The 13,557-nt window shown below is 53.9% G+C and overlaps 1 protein-coding gene across 1 annotated transcript in view; it reads right to left on the bottom strand.

Moving 5' to 3' along the window:
- The window catches only part of DNAH3 (dynein axonemal heavy chain 3), a 141,587-nt gene that overhangs the window by 12,019 nt on the left and 116,011 nt on the right, over positions 1–13,557 (bottom strand). Inside the window, 4 exon segments of the mRNA XM_025047287.1 lie at positions 188–432; positions 3,281–3,506; positions 7,390–9,531; positions 12,293–12,491. Of these exon segments, the coding sequence (XP_024903055.1) occupies positions 188–432; positions 3,281–3,506; positions 7,390–9,531; positions 12,293–12,491 (2,812 nt within the window).

The raw sequence follows: 13,557 nt of genomic DNA, 5'->3' as shown, positions 1-13,557 counted from the left end.
TTCCCTGATGCTGACAGTGGCCTGGTTATAGGGCTGCCAGGTTTACCAAATAAAAACACTGGACCTTGGTGAAATTTGAATCTCAGATGAACAACGAATCACGTTTAGCGTAAGCGTGTCCCAGGTATCACGGGGAACACACCCCCGCAGCATTTCGGCTGTACCCGGGCGCGCTGCTGCCTCTCACCCAGGGGCCCGAAGTTCCTCCTCTCCTGCACGATGGCGTGGAAGAAGCAGAGACCAAACATCAGCTTTTGCCACATCATGGGTTTGGTGCAGCTCTGGAAGAACACAGGGTCCGAGATGGGGTCGTTGAGGTAGGAGCGTAAGAGGTTGGCCCGGAGCCCTTTGGGGGGCTCGTTGGTCATTTTGATCCCGTTCTGGAGGATGCTGACCGGAAACTTCTCCGACGGATAGCTGGTTAACCAGAGTCTGGAAGGACAACAGACCTAACTAGTTAGAGCGATGCAATGAGTTAAACTAGAAAAGGTAACAACAACAACAGCAAAATATCTACTACTTATTAAGCACTAGTAGATGCCAAACCCCCTGCTAAGAATTCAATGTCCCTTGTGGACTTCCGTCCTCACAGCCACCGAGGGGGAGGGGCTTGTGACCCCCTTCGTCAGCAAGCAGCAGAGGCGTGGAGGCTTCGAGCGGTGTTTTTATGCCATGTAGAAGCAGCCGAACTGAGACGTGGTCGCAGGGCTCCGCGGCTCCCAACCGCTGTCCTGAGCGCCACGCCACAGCCCATCGTTCCCGGGCTCGCCGAGCACCTGCTCTGGCCCGCACCTGGCACCCCAGGCGTGGCCGAAGCGAGCAAAGCCTGGTTTCTGGCTCCCAGACGCTCGTGGCCTCGCTGCTGGGGGATGGGGAGCGGGGCCGTGCCGCGGAGACAGGACAAGCGGACAGAATGCGCTAGCACCGGGCATCATAGAACCGAGAGTGCAGGCCGGGGGTGGGGGGCAGGGCATGATGTGCCGTGGGGTCCAGGGGCAGACGAGGGGTCGTCCCTGGGGCGGGGACAGTCCAGGCTGCAGACGATGGCCGGCGAGCTGATGCGAGCCGCAGCCTGGGTTCGCAGCTACAGTGTTTTTGGAACCTGGCGATGCCCCTTCGCGCCCACGTTATTTACGGCCGCCGTCATGCAGAGTTGCAACGGAGACAATGTGACCCGCGGAGTGCAAAACATCCATTATCTAGCTCTTTACGGAAAACGTTTACTCACCTCCGTCATAGAGGAAATGGCATTTGAGACGGGCCTTGCAAATATGGAAGATTTCTTCCTCTAAAATATAAAAGTTTATCTATGCCCACGCACAAAAAAATGGGAACTTGCATTAAAAAAAAAAAAATTATAGTTTTATCACCTGCGGGTTGGTAACGTTTTGGCATATTGTCCTCCGGGCTTTTTTATTCATTTGTTTTCCTTCCTGAGCCCCAGTTGCATACACACTGTGATGTCCTGTTTTGTTTCACTTTGCGGGGTTTTCTTTGGCGAGACATTAGAGAGGTTTCCCGCAGGTGTATTTGGGGACGGAAAGTCACTAGAGACACAGGCCACGGGCCAAGCCACCACCTGGCGGAGGGAAGGTGCGGTTCCGCGGCTCGCTGGGCTGTCCGCAGGGGCTCAGGCCTGCGGCCGAGGGCGGAGGGCAAAGGCCATAAACGGGTGGCCTGAGGCCTGGCCTCGGTCTGCACGTGGCTGACGTGCAGCTCACACCATGCAAACCAACGCAAGGCGGCAATGCGCTTTTGAAGTAGTTGCCGACTTTTTAAAATCTAGGGCTTTCTTTCAAATTTCTAGACTGCCATCTTCCCTTCAAAACGATCAGAAAATCTGATCACGAGAGGTGGGCATTCCTTCATGGCATAGAGTAGTAGCCGCTCCTAGGTCACCGCTGTCCCCACGGCTCCTGCTGCTGTCCAGCGCCGAGGCCGACTGCATGCAGGGATCGCTCCCAGCCTCTGGAACGTTCCGCGTGCCTCGCCCTCCTCACTCCCTTAGGTTACACTCCCAGCTCCTGCAGGCACTTGAGGTCATGACTTTTGGGTTCTATAAAGAAGACCCTAAATGTCGGCATGGATGATTTTTTCTTCATTGAGTGTGTCACTGGTGGTCAATGAATCAATTCACCGTTGTAAACCAAATAAAATCCTTCGAGCGAATGGACCATCCCCCCGCCCCCGCCAAAACTCTTATGTGAATCCTACATGAGTCTTACATGTATATAATCAACTATGGCCTAGTCTGGCTTTGTAAATAAACACTAAACGCTTTCCAATTTTCTGGAACACCTGACTAAAATGGAAATTTTAGCAAGCTTTGATGCCTAGAGCTGGAGTTGGCAAAGTTTTCCTGAAAAGATTCAAATAGTAAATGTTTTAGCCTTTGCAGGCCACAGGGTCCTTGTCACAGCTACTTGTGGCATGAAAGCGTCACAGATACCACATACGTGAGCATGGCTGTATTTCAATAAAACTTTATTTAGGGACCCTGAAGTTTGAATTTCACATAATTTTCATGCGTCACGAAATAGTATTCTTTCGATTTTTTTCAACCACTTAAAAATGTAAAGACTATTCTTTGCTGGCAAGCCGCACCCAAGAGGCAGATGGCCAGACGTGGCCCGTGGGCCGCAGCCTGAGCCCTGGCCAGCATGAAGGAACCACTGACCACCAGGGTGGGGAAAGGGCTTTGAAGTCTGGCCCATGTCATCGCTCTGTAAATCCCAACACCGGGCCCAGCCTTGAAAAAGCAAAGAGCTGTTTCTGATCCTGGTTACAATTCCACAGAGCCCAAGAAAGATCGGACAGAGCGAGGACAGTGATGCTTAGACTACAGGTGAGATTGGTTTTTTTTTTTTTTAAAGACAAATAATCTTTAAAATTGAGATGGGCTGACATTTAATCTACCTTCCCAGGCACATTTCCTTTACCTCCCCACAACGATTCCTTATGACGTACGCCCCAGAGTCATAGGACAACTTCTCAGTGTTTCCTTACTGCGCATCTTAGCTTTACAAATGCAGTCCCTTCTGCCTGGGATGTCCTTCCTGGCAGACCCCTATTCCTCCGCCCTCCAGGCTTCCCCGACCGTCCCTTCCTTTCTCTATGCTCCTGGCTCTTCTCAGAGCATGAACAGTATTGGTCGCAGGGCTGCCTCTGGGAGGCGGAGAGCTAGAACTGTGTCTCGTCCGTCTCTGCCTTCCCGGCCGCCAGCACGAGGTCTGGCTCGAGGTGGGAGGCAGAGACAGGCATTGGCGCGACAGCGTCTCACCTGAATCTGACGTTGGTGGCCTCAGGGACAATCACCTCCTCACAGATCTTCTCCAGCGCAGGCATCCAGCTTGTGGCCAGATGGCAGTTCTGTAAGACCACCCACGTCCCTTCTTTGATGGCTGTGTTGATCATTTTGGCAGCGACAGGGCCTTGGCCTTGGCCGAGGGAGACGGTCTCTGTTTTGGTGCCTCCCATGCCAAGGTCGTCTGCAAACTTCAGCAGGCCTGAGACCGGGAAGAAAGGGGAATTTTTGAGAGTGAATAAGCCAGCTAAGACCATATTAACCATAACACAGAAGGAGAGGTTCCATGAAAATTCTGGGCTCGGGAGGAACTGGCTTCTGTTAATTGCAAAATAAGCAAGTCTCTGGGGAAGCTTTAGACTTCTGGTAAGATGGTGAACGAAGATACTACTGATTCCTCTTTTGCTCTGAATACACAGACATTCTTCATTAAAAAAAAAAAAAATTTTACACAAAGTGAAAGAAAAAAAATTTACACAAAAGAAAGAGAAATTTCCAGGTGCCGGAAATGAAGTGAGAACTCAAAACTAGAGAGGTGAGCATGCAACCAAAGAACTAGGAACTGGGTTTTTATAGTTTTTAACTAAGAAAAACAAGTGTTTATACAGTGAATATCGAGTAAGTCTCTTTCACTTCTCTCTTCCTCGGAAGCAGCCAAGGTCACTAGATTTTGTGAATCTTTCTATAGCTTATGCATTTAAATAAATGCACGTGTACTGTTATACCTACATGAATTGTTGACTACTACATTTGCTTTTTTCACTTAGATCTTTTCTGTATCAGTAAAGATGTAAAGGCCTTATTCTTTTTCATGGCTGCATAGTATTTCACCATGAAAAAACACCATGTTTAATTGACTCACTCTAGAAGTTGGAGTTTGTCCGGGGCGGGGGGTCGACATAACTTTGCACCCGATAGAGACGGGGCGCTGGAACCGAGACTTTTCTATACATTTAGGATGCTCGAAGGGCGGCACCTTCACAATGAGGCAGGCCAGGAATCTGGCGACTGACTCGAGAAGCAATGTGAAAGTTTGTCACTGGCCTGTAGCCCGAGTGGAAAACATCAACAAAAACCCTCCGGTGGGAAATCAAAACACCATGCCTACGGCGAATGCCACGAGGGTGTGGCTGTACCTTCCGCCCAGCGGTGTGGGATTCCCGAGCCAAGGCATTTCCCATAAAATTGCCTGAGGGTGGTGAAACCCTGGGGTGCCACTGTTTGCACAGGCAAAGTGGTTCCACTCCTCAAAGCCAGGGGAGACGAGGCGCCCACAGAATGACAGAGCTTGCTGACTATGCGCTCACAACGAGCAGTTACAAGGTACGTGAGGAAGTCCGGCACTGTTCGGGACAGTCGGCACACACGGCCGTCAGGAGGACACTCCGAGGGTTGCATGTGGCCTCTGCGATGGGCCATGCCGTGCCCCCAGATCCCTACGTTGACATTCTAATTCGCGGGACTTCAGAACGGGACCGTGTTTGGAGACAGGGTCTTTAAAGAGGCAGGTCAATTATAACAAGGTCCTTAGGGAAGGTATGTCCTAGTCCAATATGGCCGATGTCCTTATAAGAGGAAGAGACAGGGACACAGGCACACTCATAGAGACAAGACCACGTGAGGACATGGGAGAAGTTGACATAGAAAGAAGATGGCCAAGAACGGGCCAAGGAGAGAGGCCTCTGCAGAACCAACCCTGCTGATGCCTTGATTTTGGACTCCCAGGCTCCGGAATGGAAGGGAAATATGTTTCTGTTGTTCAAGCCACCCAGCCTGTGACACCTGTTGTGGCAGCCCTACTGGGTGATTCCAGCCTCTGAAAAAGGCCATAAAAGAAACATACCTGAAAACCATTCAGGAAGAAACACAAAGTCTAACAAAATTCAGAGTTCTATGAAAAAAAAAAAATACACGGATTTAGAACAAAACAAATAAAACGTTCAGGAATGGAACGCATTGTTGTTGTAGATAAAAACTCAAAGTGCTGATTAAAAGACCGGGTTAGATGCGGCCAACAAGAGACGCAGCGGACAGTAAGGCCTGCCACCGACGGCCTGCCCAGCGGTCATGGACGGTCTGGCGACCTCGGGTATGGTCTCCAAACACCATTACCCGCTAAATGAACGGGAGATCTTTGGAGAAGTGTGCGTCCCAGATGAGCCTGGAAAGTACGGAATCTAGGCAGCGAGGGAGCTCTCAGAAACCACAAGGGTGATGCAGGAAGGGCGGCTGAAGGGGGTCGGTCCATAGAGACCGAATCATCTGAGCATCAAAGAGAACAGTGGAGTAAGAAACAGTACCACATCTGAAACATTCGATATGTTAAAATCAACGCATTGAAGGCACCAGGTCATCATTCTGAAAGCTGGTGAGTAGGGAGAATGAACCAAGCATCTTTTCCATCTGCCCCTTTCAAACAAAGGGCTGACAAAAGAGAGTTCTGGCTAACAGATATGGAAAGAATGACGGCATTAAAGCATCGTCGTTTCGTGGCCCCTAAGGAAGTGGGGGATGTAGGTGACAGTCTTCCAGGGCTGCTAACAATGCCGGGTTAGCGGGTCCCAACACCAGCCGCATGAAGGACTTAGCGAAAGCCTCACCGAACACAGTACCTGGGGCTCGCCCACGAACACTGACTGAACTGGCCGAGGCCGTGTGCTGGGCCTGGGTGTTACCGAGGATGGCTGTGCTGGGTGAGAGGCTGCCGGTAAACCCCGTGAGGGGGGCGGTGGCGTGGCTCACGTTGACAGCGCTTGGGCCCACTCGCCATCGTCACCAGACAAGGAGGGACAACCAGATGGTACGTGCCCCCTGAAGCGAGGCCCTCTGGGGCACACGGCCTGGCTGCCCAAGCTGACACCGAGCAGGCCTGCAGCGTGGGGACAGGAATAAGCCACACATGCCACTGAATGTAACCGGCCCGTCCCCTCCCGGCATGTCGTCATCATTTTACAGACGGTGTCCTGGCTTTCCCCCCTCCCCACTTTCCCTGCCCTGGTTTCCGCTGGCTTCTCTTGTTTAAATGTGCCGCATAAAGGACACAGGTTGGAAAGCAGAGGCTCGAGAAGTCGTGAGTGGATGCTTGACAGGAACCCGGGAAGGGAGCCAGTTCGCTCCAGCTCCCTCCTCTGACTTCCTTCGAGAGGTGGGGCCCGGCGTCCTCTGCGGCTGGGTCAGGATGTGCGGCAAAGCCCACAGCTTTCACAGGACATCGGCCTCGTCACGTGCACTTCTGGTGCTTCCTTCATTCAGCAGCAGAGGAAATTGAGCTCTGAGACCCCCCAATGGCACAGACAGCGACCCCGTTCCTGTCAACAATGCGTACCTTTCAGCAGGCACAAACAATTTCCGGAATGGTACACACCGGGCAACGGTGCGTACTTCTGAGAGGGAGAGGAGGTGGATGGACCTTTCGCCCTGCAAGGATTTCTCGGCCCTAGCCCTGTCGACATCGGGCCAGAGAATCCCTGGTTGTGGGGGGTGTCTCAGGAACTGTGGGTGTTTAGCAGCATCCTTGGCCTCTATCTACTAGATGTCAGTAGCACCCCACAGTTGTGGCAACAAAAATGTTTTTTCCCTTTGCCAAATGACCCTTGAAGGGGCAAAATGGCCTTCATTGAGTCACAGTCCTGTCCTACACCATTTTGCATTTCTTTTTTATCACAGGCAGTGTTAATTATTCAAAGAATTCTAAAAATTAAAAGAAGAGAGAAAAGCCTAGCAGAGAGAAACAATAATTAGTGAAAATGGTTTAAGACAAAGGTAACAAACTCGCAGCCTACACCCAGCCCTGGCGTGGCCCTGGCCAAGTCTTCGAAAAAAAAATTCGCATGAGTTATCAAGACGTGAGAATGGATGATTCCTGCATTTCTTGGTTTCTCTCGAAAAATCAAAAGATCTGACCCCGCCGGGCTCCTGTTACCAGGTGGTGATGCGAAGCAGCTGGCCCCCTGGGACAGGAGAAGACGTCTTCGGTCGCCCCAGCCCCGCCTTGGACTATTAACTGCTTGGCCTTCAAGGCCATTGGAGTCTGAGACCCCCTTCCCGGCCCCCGCCGTAAGGGACGAGCTGCCGTCATCCCGTACCTGCCATGGGGTCGGCGCCCGGAGACAGCACGAAGATCAGCGGAACGCAGCAGCTGGAGTCGTCGTAGGAGCCCTGCAGGTCGAAGGTGGGGGCCTCCACGTACACACTGCCCATGCGCTCGGCGATGAGCTGCCGGGTGGCCGGGATCATCTTGTCGGGCCGCAGGCAGCGCAGGATGACCATCCTCTCCAGGCCCTGGAGGAAGTTCCAAGAGCCGGGGAAGCTCTCCTCATGCGGCCAGGCCGAGTCGTAGATGGGCTTCCACTCGTGAGGGTACTTCTCCAGGTGCTCCCTCAGGCCCTGCAGCGCGGGCAGCGCGGACGCACGGACCACTTCCGCCCACGCCTTCTCAGAGAGCCACTGCGGGGCCGGGTTGGGGAAGGGGTTGTCCAGGGCCACCCCTCCGGTGAGAAGGAAGTACCAGACCTCCTCGTCGATCTGCTTTTTCTCTTTCAAGATGCCGACGGTCAGGAGGAGGGAGAAGAGCAGCTTGTCCTTCTCGAACAGAGAGCGGCAGACGTTGTTGTAGACGCTGAGGGTGAAGTGCTCGATGATGTAGTCGATGCGCTGCGCCAGGGTCTCGCTCTTCTGGCTGTGGGCCAGGGAGTGCACGTAGAGGGCTATGAACCACGTCAGCGAGTACTGGTACATCGGCTCGATGTTGGCCAGGTCGGAGATGCAGAAGAAGATGGTGGCCGAGTGGACGGCCACCGGCTTGTAGCCCAGCCGCGTCTCGTCGATCTGCATTTCCGTCAATGAAGCAATTTCCTGTTTCTCGGAGATTTCTTCCGACAGCTGTTTCGAGGATGACAGAATCCTGATGGCCGTCTCATCCTCGAGGATGTTGCCCTCGGACAGGGAGAGGACCTCCAAGATCTTATCTTCAATGTCCTTCAGCTGCTTCTTGTTCCTGGCGCTCTCCACAATCAGCTTGTTCTTCTTCTCTTCCAGTTCCGGCTTCTCCTTGGCGGCCACGATGCCGAGGAGCTGGTCTTGGAGGCCCAAGGGGGTGATCATGAAGTTAAGGAGGCAGACTTTCACAGCCACCTCAGGCAGGTAATGCGGGTTCCTCAGCCGGGTCGTGATGTACAACTTAAAGTCCTTGGAGTACTCGATGATGTTCTCCCCCAGCCTCATGTACTCGACGCCCTGCTGCTTGAACGTGGACTTGAGCAAGACGGGCTCGATGAAGGCGTCCAGCTCCTCTCCCACGTTCTCGAGGAGGACGGGGGTGCCAATCTGCAGCGCGTTCTCCAGCGTCCGCACGTAGCTGGCGTCCGACAGCTTGGTGACAGACAGCTTGTTCGCCTTCTCCATGTTCTTGATCCACTTATTGGCCTGGCCCTGAGGATCGATCATCAAGGCCCAGCGTCTGGAATTGGACACGATGATGCCGTTATCGACGGAGAAGGAGTCGATAGGCAGCCCAGCCATCTGCCAGGCACGGGTCTTCACGGGGTCCCCGAGCGTGCTGCTCAGACTGAAGTCACTGGAGCCTGGGATGGCGCGCTCCTTGCACTGGGCCAGCCACTGCTTCTGGCAGTTGGCCCGGTAATCCACGGTAAAGGCCCCCAGGTAGGCCACGGTCCCCGCGGACACCAGCACGTCCCCCGTCAGATTCGTGTAGCGGATCCCCAGCTGCCGGGCGGCTTCTGTCCATCTGTCCTTCTCTCCCCCAAGACCGCTGATCAGCTTCTCCGCCCGGATCAGCTTCTGCGAGCAGATCTGGATATTCTCCTCCAAGGTCGTCTTCTTGGCGTTCATCTCCTCGAATTCGTCGTTGAGGGCCTGGAGCCGGCCTTCCACCAGCTTCAGCTCCGCGTGCTTCCGGTTCAGCGCCTGCATCTGGGTGGCCAGCTTCCCCTCCGCCTCCCTCAGCCGCTCCCGCTTCGGAGCCACGACCTTGGCCACGCGGTCGTACACCTCCATGGCCCTCACCCACTTGCACAGACCCTCACAGGCCGACGACACGTTTTTAATGACGGCCGGCTGGAAGTCGGGGTGGTCGATGAACCTGTCCCGGATCCGTTTCATGATGGCGGGGGGGACGTTGTCTTTGTCGTATGTCTTAAGACTCTCCAGGAATTTCAGATCTCCGAGAATCTTTCTCGATACTCCCCAGTAATCTTCTATCATCTTACCTGTCGGGGTGAGACACAGAGACAAGACTATTATTGAGACGTTCTGGCTAACACTTAAAGCCTTGTAGTGACTGACTCCTATTTGGCTTTTTTTAAAAAAAAATTCGTGCTCCTAGAGAGGATGTTTTGGAGCAAATACTCTGCACCATACCGTGATGACAGACGCATGTCGTTACACATTTATCCAAACCCACAGGCTGTACGAGACCACAGCAGGTGCGGATGTGGACCGCGGACTTGGGGTGGGACGATGAGTTAACATGGGTTTATCGGTTGTAGCAGATGTGCCCACAGGCTGTACGAGACCACAGCAGGTGCGGATATGGACCGCGGACTTGGGGCGGGACGAGGTGTTAACGTGGGTTTATCGGATGTAGCAGATGTGTCACCTGGCGGGGGGTGGGGGACGCCGATAACACAGGAGGCTGTGCGTGTGTGCGGACGGGGGACAGGGGAGATCACTTAATGCTGCTCTCAAAATATAAAGTCTAAAGGAAGTCAGTCTGGGTTCCTCACTACGGTCTGGGAGGCCCACCAGCCTCACCTACCGCATCTCTGCCTTTCTCCCTGGGCTTCGGTCACGAAGGACCCTCCCTTTAATTCCTTGATGATCCCCAGTGCTCCCCCACCATGAGCCCGTCACCAAAGCTCCAAGTGGCATCTGGCTGGCTCCTGACCTGACTCCAGGCTCATTTTTAAAGCCACTGCCACAGAGGTTTCCCTAGATGTCCCTCGCTACGGTGGGCCCCTCCAACCCTTTCCCAGCATGTTCTTTCATCTCAGCTGCTAGGACGTCCATTCCCTTCAGAGTACTTATTGCAGTCTGTGAATTTTTTGTTTACTTTTTATCGCCTGTCTCTCCCTCCAAGCTGCGAGCTCCTGCTGCGTTTGCTATACTCTGGCAGAGTGCCTGAAATTCAGTTATCAGTAAATGTGCGTTGAGTGGATGTGGCCCCTTCTCCCAGCCATGCGAGGAGGGTGAAGGAGCCCTGGGCGTGCGTTTTGAATATTCTTCTTCGAGTCTGGGAGAGGGGTTGGAGGGAACCCGATCAGTCCTTGTGGGCGAGTGGGTAAGGCCCGAGAGAAAGCAAGGGGCGTGGGTGGGGAGTTGCAAAGGGAAAGAAGGCTGTCTACGGCCTGCCCGCAGATGTAGCGGGGCCCTCGTTCTCCTCAGCACCTGCCATGCTAAGGACTAATCCAGTGAGCCCTGGTCCCACCCCGGGGCAGTGCTCCTGGTGTGGACGTGTTGGAAAAAGGTTGCGGGCCTTTTTGGTTCACGGCGCTGTCAATGCTCGTCAAGGTCAGGCTCATCAAAAAAAAGGTTGTACTCAAGACATCGTATTAAGTACAACAGGACCAGCGTGTCCTATTCTTAACGCGAGCACAGCAATCAAACAAAAATTCCCCAGGAAGGTTTCGATCCGCTTCGTTTAAATCCAAGGTGCCCAACACTAAGTCAGCTGCTCTTCTGCTCCGTCCCCACAGACATTCCGTGGGTTAAGTGAGGATTACACACGCTTCGTGTTAACTTTGAAATGACAAAGGCAAACGATGGGCCCGATGCAGATGAAAGATCCAAGAAGAGAACTGACTTTCGGGACCTGGCCACGCTCTGTGTGCTGTTCTCAACCCCGGCCACACCTCAGAACCAACCAGGAGCTGTAAAAGAATGCTAGTGCTCAGGCCGCACCCCAGACCAGTGCAACCAGGATCTCTAGGAACCGGGACTAGGGCGGGTGTCCACATTCTTCATGCTCATGGTGGTTCCAGGGTGCGGCCAGGGCAAAGTGCCGGCTGGCTCATCCTTGCTCAGGCCGACTCATCACGCAGTCGGCTGCTTTTCTTAAGGATCCCCTTGTAAAGCCCACTCCCTGCTTGTCCACTCCACATCACCACTGCATCTTCCTCATGCGGTCAAACCGGCCAGGGAAGACAGAATGCTGATCAGTGTGGAGCCGGAGCCAGAATTCTTGCTCGATTCTAAGACACTACTTTTTATATAAGATCCTACATCGAATTCTAACTTTAAGGAGACCAAATAGTCACCTATTAATGCTTCTAAGCTCAAAGATACGAGGTGCTTTCTTCCCTCCTCCCTCCCTCTCCTACCCCTTTCTCCCCATTTCTGAGCCTCAGGATTCTAGTTGCCCCGTCCTCCCCCCTCCCCTTCCTGTTTCCGTCTGCCTCCCTCTGCCCCTCCTCTCTCCCTCCGATCCTTCTCCACCAGCCTGTGGGCCGCACCTCCGCCTCTCCCCTCTCCCCCTGTGTGTCTGTGTCCTCGTCTCGTCTCTCTCCTCCCCACACCCTCTACATTCGTGTGTCTCTGTGTCTCTGGGCCTGTCTGCGTTTCTCTCCCGCTCTCGGCCTCTGGGTGCCTCTGTTTTTGTGTTTCCCTTCCCCCGGGTCTCTCTCCTATCTCTCTGGATCTGGCACCGCGTGCGTGGGTCCCCCCTCCCCCAGCTCTCCGTGCTCCCTCTGCCTCTCGCCCACACCACACCGCCCTCAGTGCCTGCACGCCCCACGTGGCCCTTTTGTCTTCATGACCTTCATTCTTGCAATGATTTGCAGATAGGGGCCTCGATTCAGCCAGGCCTCCCCTACCGATAGCCGCATCTCCCTGAGAGGAGGGAGGACGGTGGAGGGACGTGGAAGCACGCTCTGGTGCCCGCACATACCCCGAGCCTTCATCATTTCTCCAGGACCCTGCACGCCGCCCACGGGCCTGGGGCGGGGGGTCGGGGGGCTGGGCGAAGGGGGTTACCGCTGCCGCTGGGGTCCGGCTTCCTCTCTGGTTTCAGCCCTTTCATGACACAGATGCTCTCCATGACCAGCTTGACGGGGCCCGGGGGGTTCTGCATCGACTTCACCAGCGAGATGTCTGCGGGGTTCAGGGTGTCGAGCGCGGCCAGGGCGGCCTCCAGCGCGGGCATCGCCTCTGCCAGGTCCCCTTCGCACTCGTTCTGCGGGGAGCACAGGGGCCAAAGGGGACACTGGAGGGCGGGGCAGAGCTCTGCTCCTGGAGAAAGCTGGGGAAGTGGGCAGCGGTCCCCCCCCGAACCCCCTCCCACCCGCCGAGAGCCACCGCTCCGGGAAGGCGCCCCAACGACACCTGCATGGCCCTTTGGGGCTGCAGCTCGGCTGCCTGCCTCGGGCATCTCAGAATTCACCTGGTTTGTGGTCCTTCAAATATCAAGCTTTTGGTCTTTGACAAATTCCCCAGAGATATATGAGTGGGTGACTTCACACCCACTGGCGAAGGATGAGGCTTAAGGGATGAGTGACGGATGGGAGTAGGGTTAGGGCATGTCTAGGGAGGAACAGGCATGAGAGGCGGGAGAGGGTGAGGGTCCCGGATGTAGTGTAGCTCAGTGATGGCGAGGGGTTGGGCCGGGGGGCCGGGGATAGTCAGGGGTGAAGGCTGGGGACACGGTGGAGTCTAAAGTCAGAGTTTAAAGGTGAGGAACAGGGATAGAGACTAGAGTTCGGTAGTGAGCTCTGGGCAAAGGAGAGTGTGTATGTTTTGTCCACCATTTCTTCACTTAAAAACAAAATTAACACAATGGAATATTATTCGGCCATAAAAAGGAATGAAGTACTATTCATATAACACCACAGATAAACCTTGAAAACATGCTGAGTGGAAGAAGCCAGACACAAAATGCTACCTGCTACACGGTTCCATTTACATAAAATGTGCAGAAAAGGGTAATCTAGAGAGGCGGAAGGTCGGTTAGTGGCTGCCAGGGGACAGGGAGGGATGAGATTTCCTTGTGGGGCGATGAAAATGTTCTAGAATTAGATCATGCTGATGGCTGTACAACTCCAAATAGACCAAAACCACTTAACTGCATAATTTAAAAGGGGGGATCTTGATGGCATGTGAATTTTATCTTGATTTTTTTTAAAAGCTTAACATTATAAGACTTTCAGAATAAGAAGGTACCTTATAGATTACTTAGTCATCCAATTACCAACTTGGGAGGGAGAGAGGGAGGGTGGAAGGGAGGGTGGAAGGGGGAGGGAGGG

The sequence above is a fragment of the Pteropus alecto genome, unplaced genomic scaffold (assembly GCF_000325575.1).
Source record: "Pteropus alecto unplaced genomic scaffold, ASM32557v1 scaffold15, whole genome shotgun sequence".
In the NCBI taxonomy this organism is placed as follows: domain Eukaryota; kingdom Metazoa; phylum Chordata; class Mammalia; order Chiroptera; family Pteropodidae; genus Pteropus; species Pteropus alecto.
This window is presented reverse-complemented; position numbering and strand designations above follow the sequence as displayed.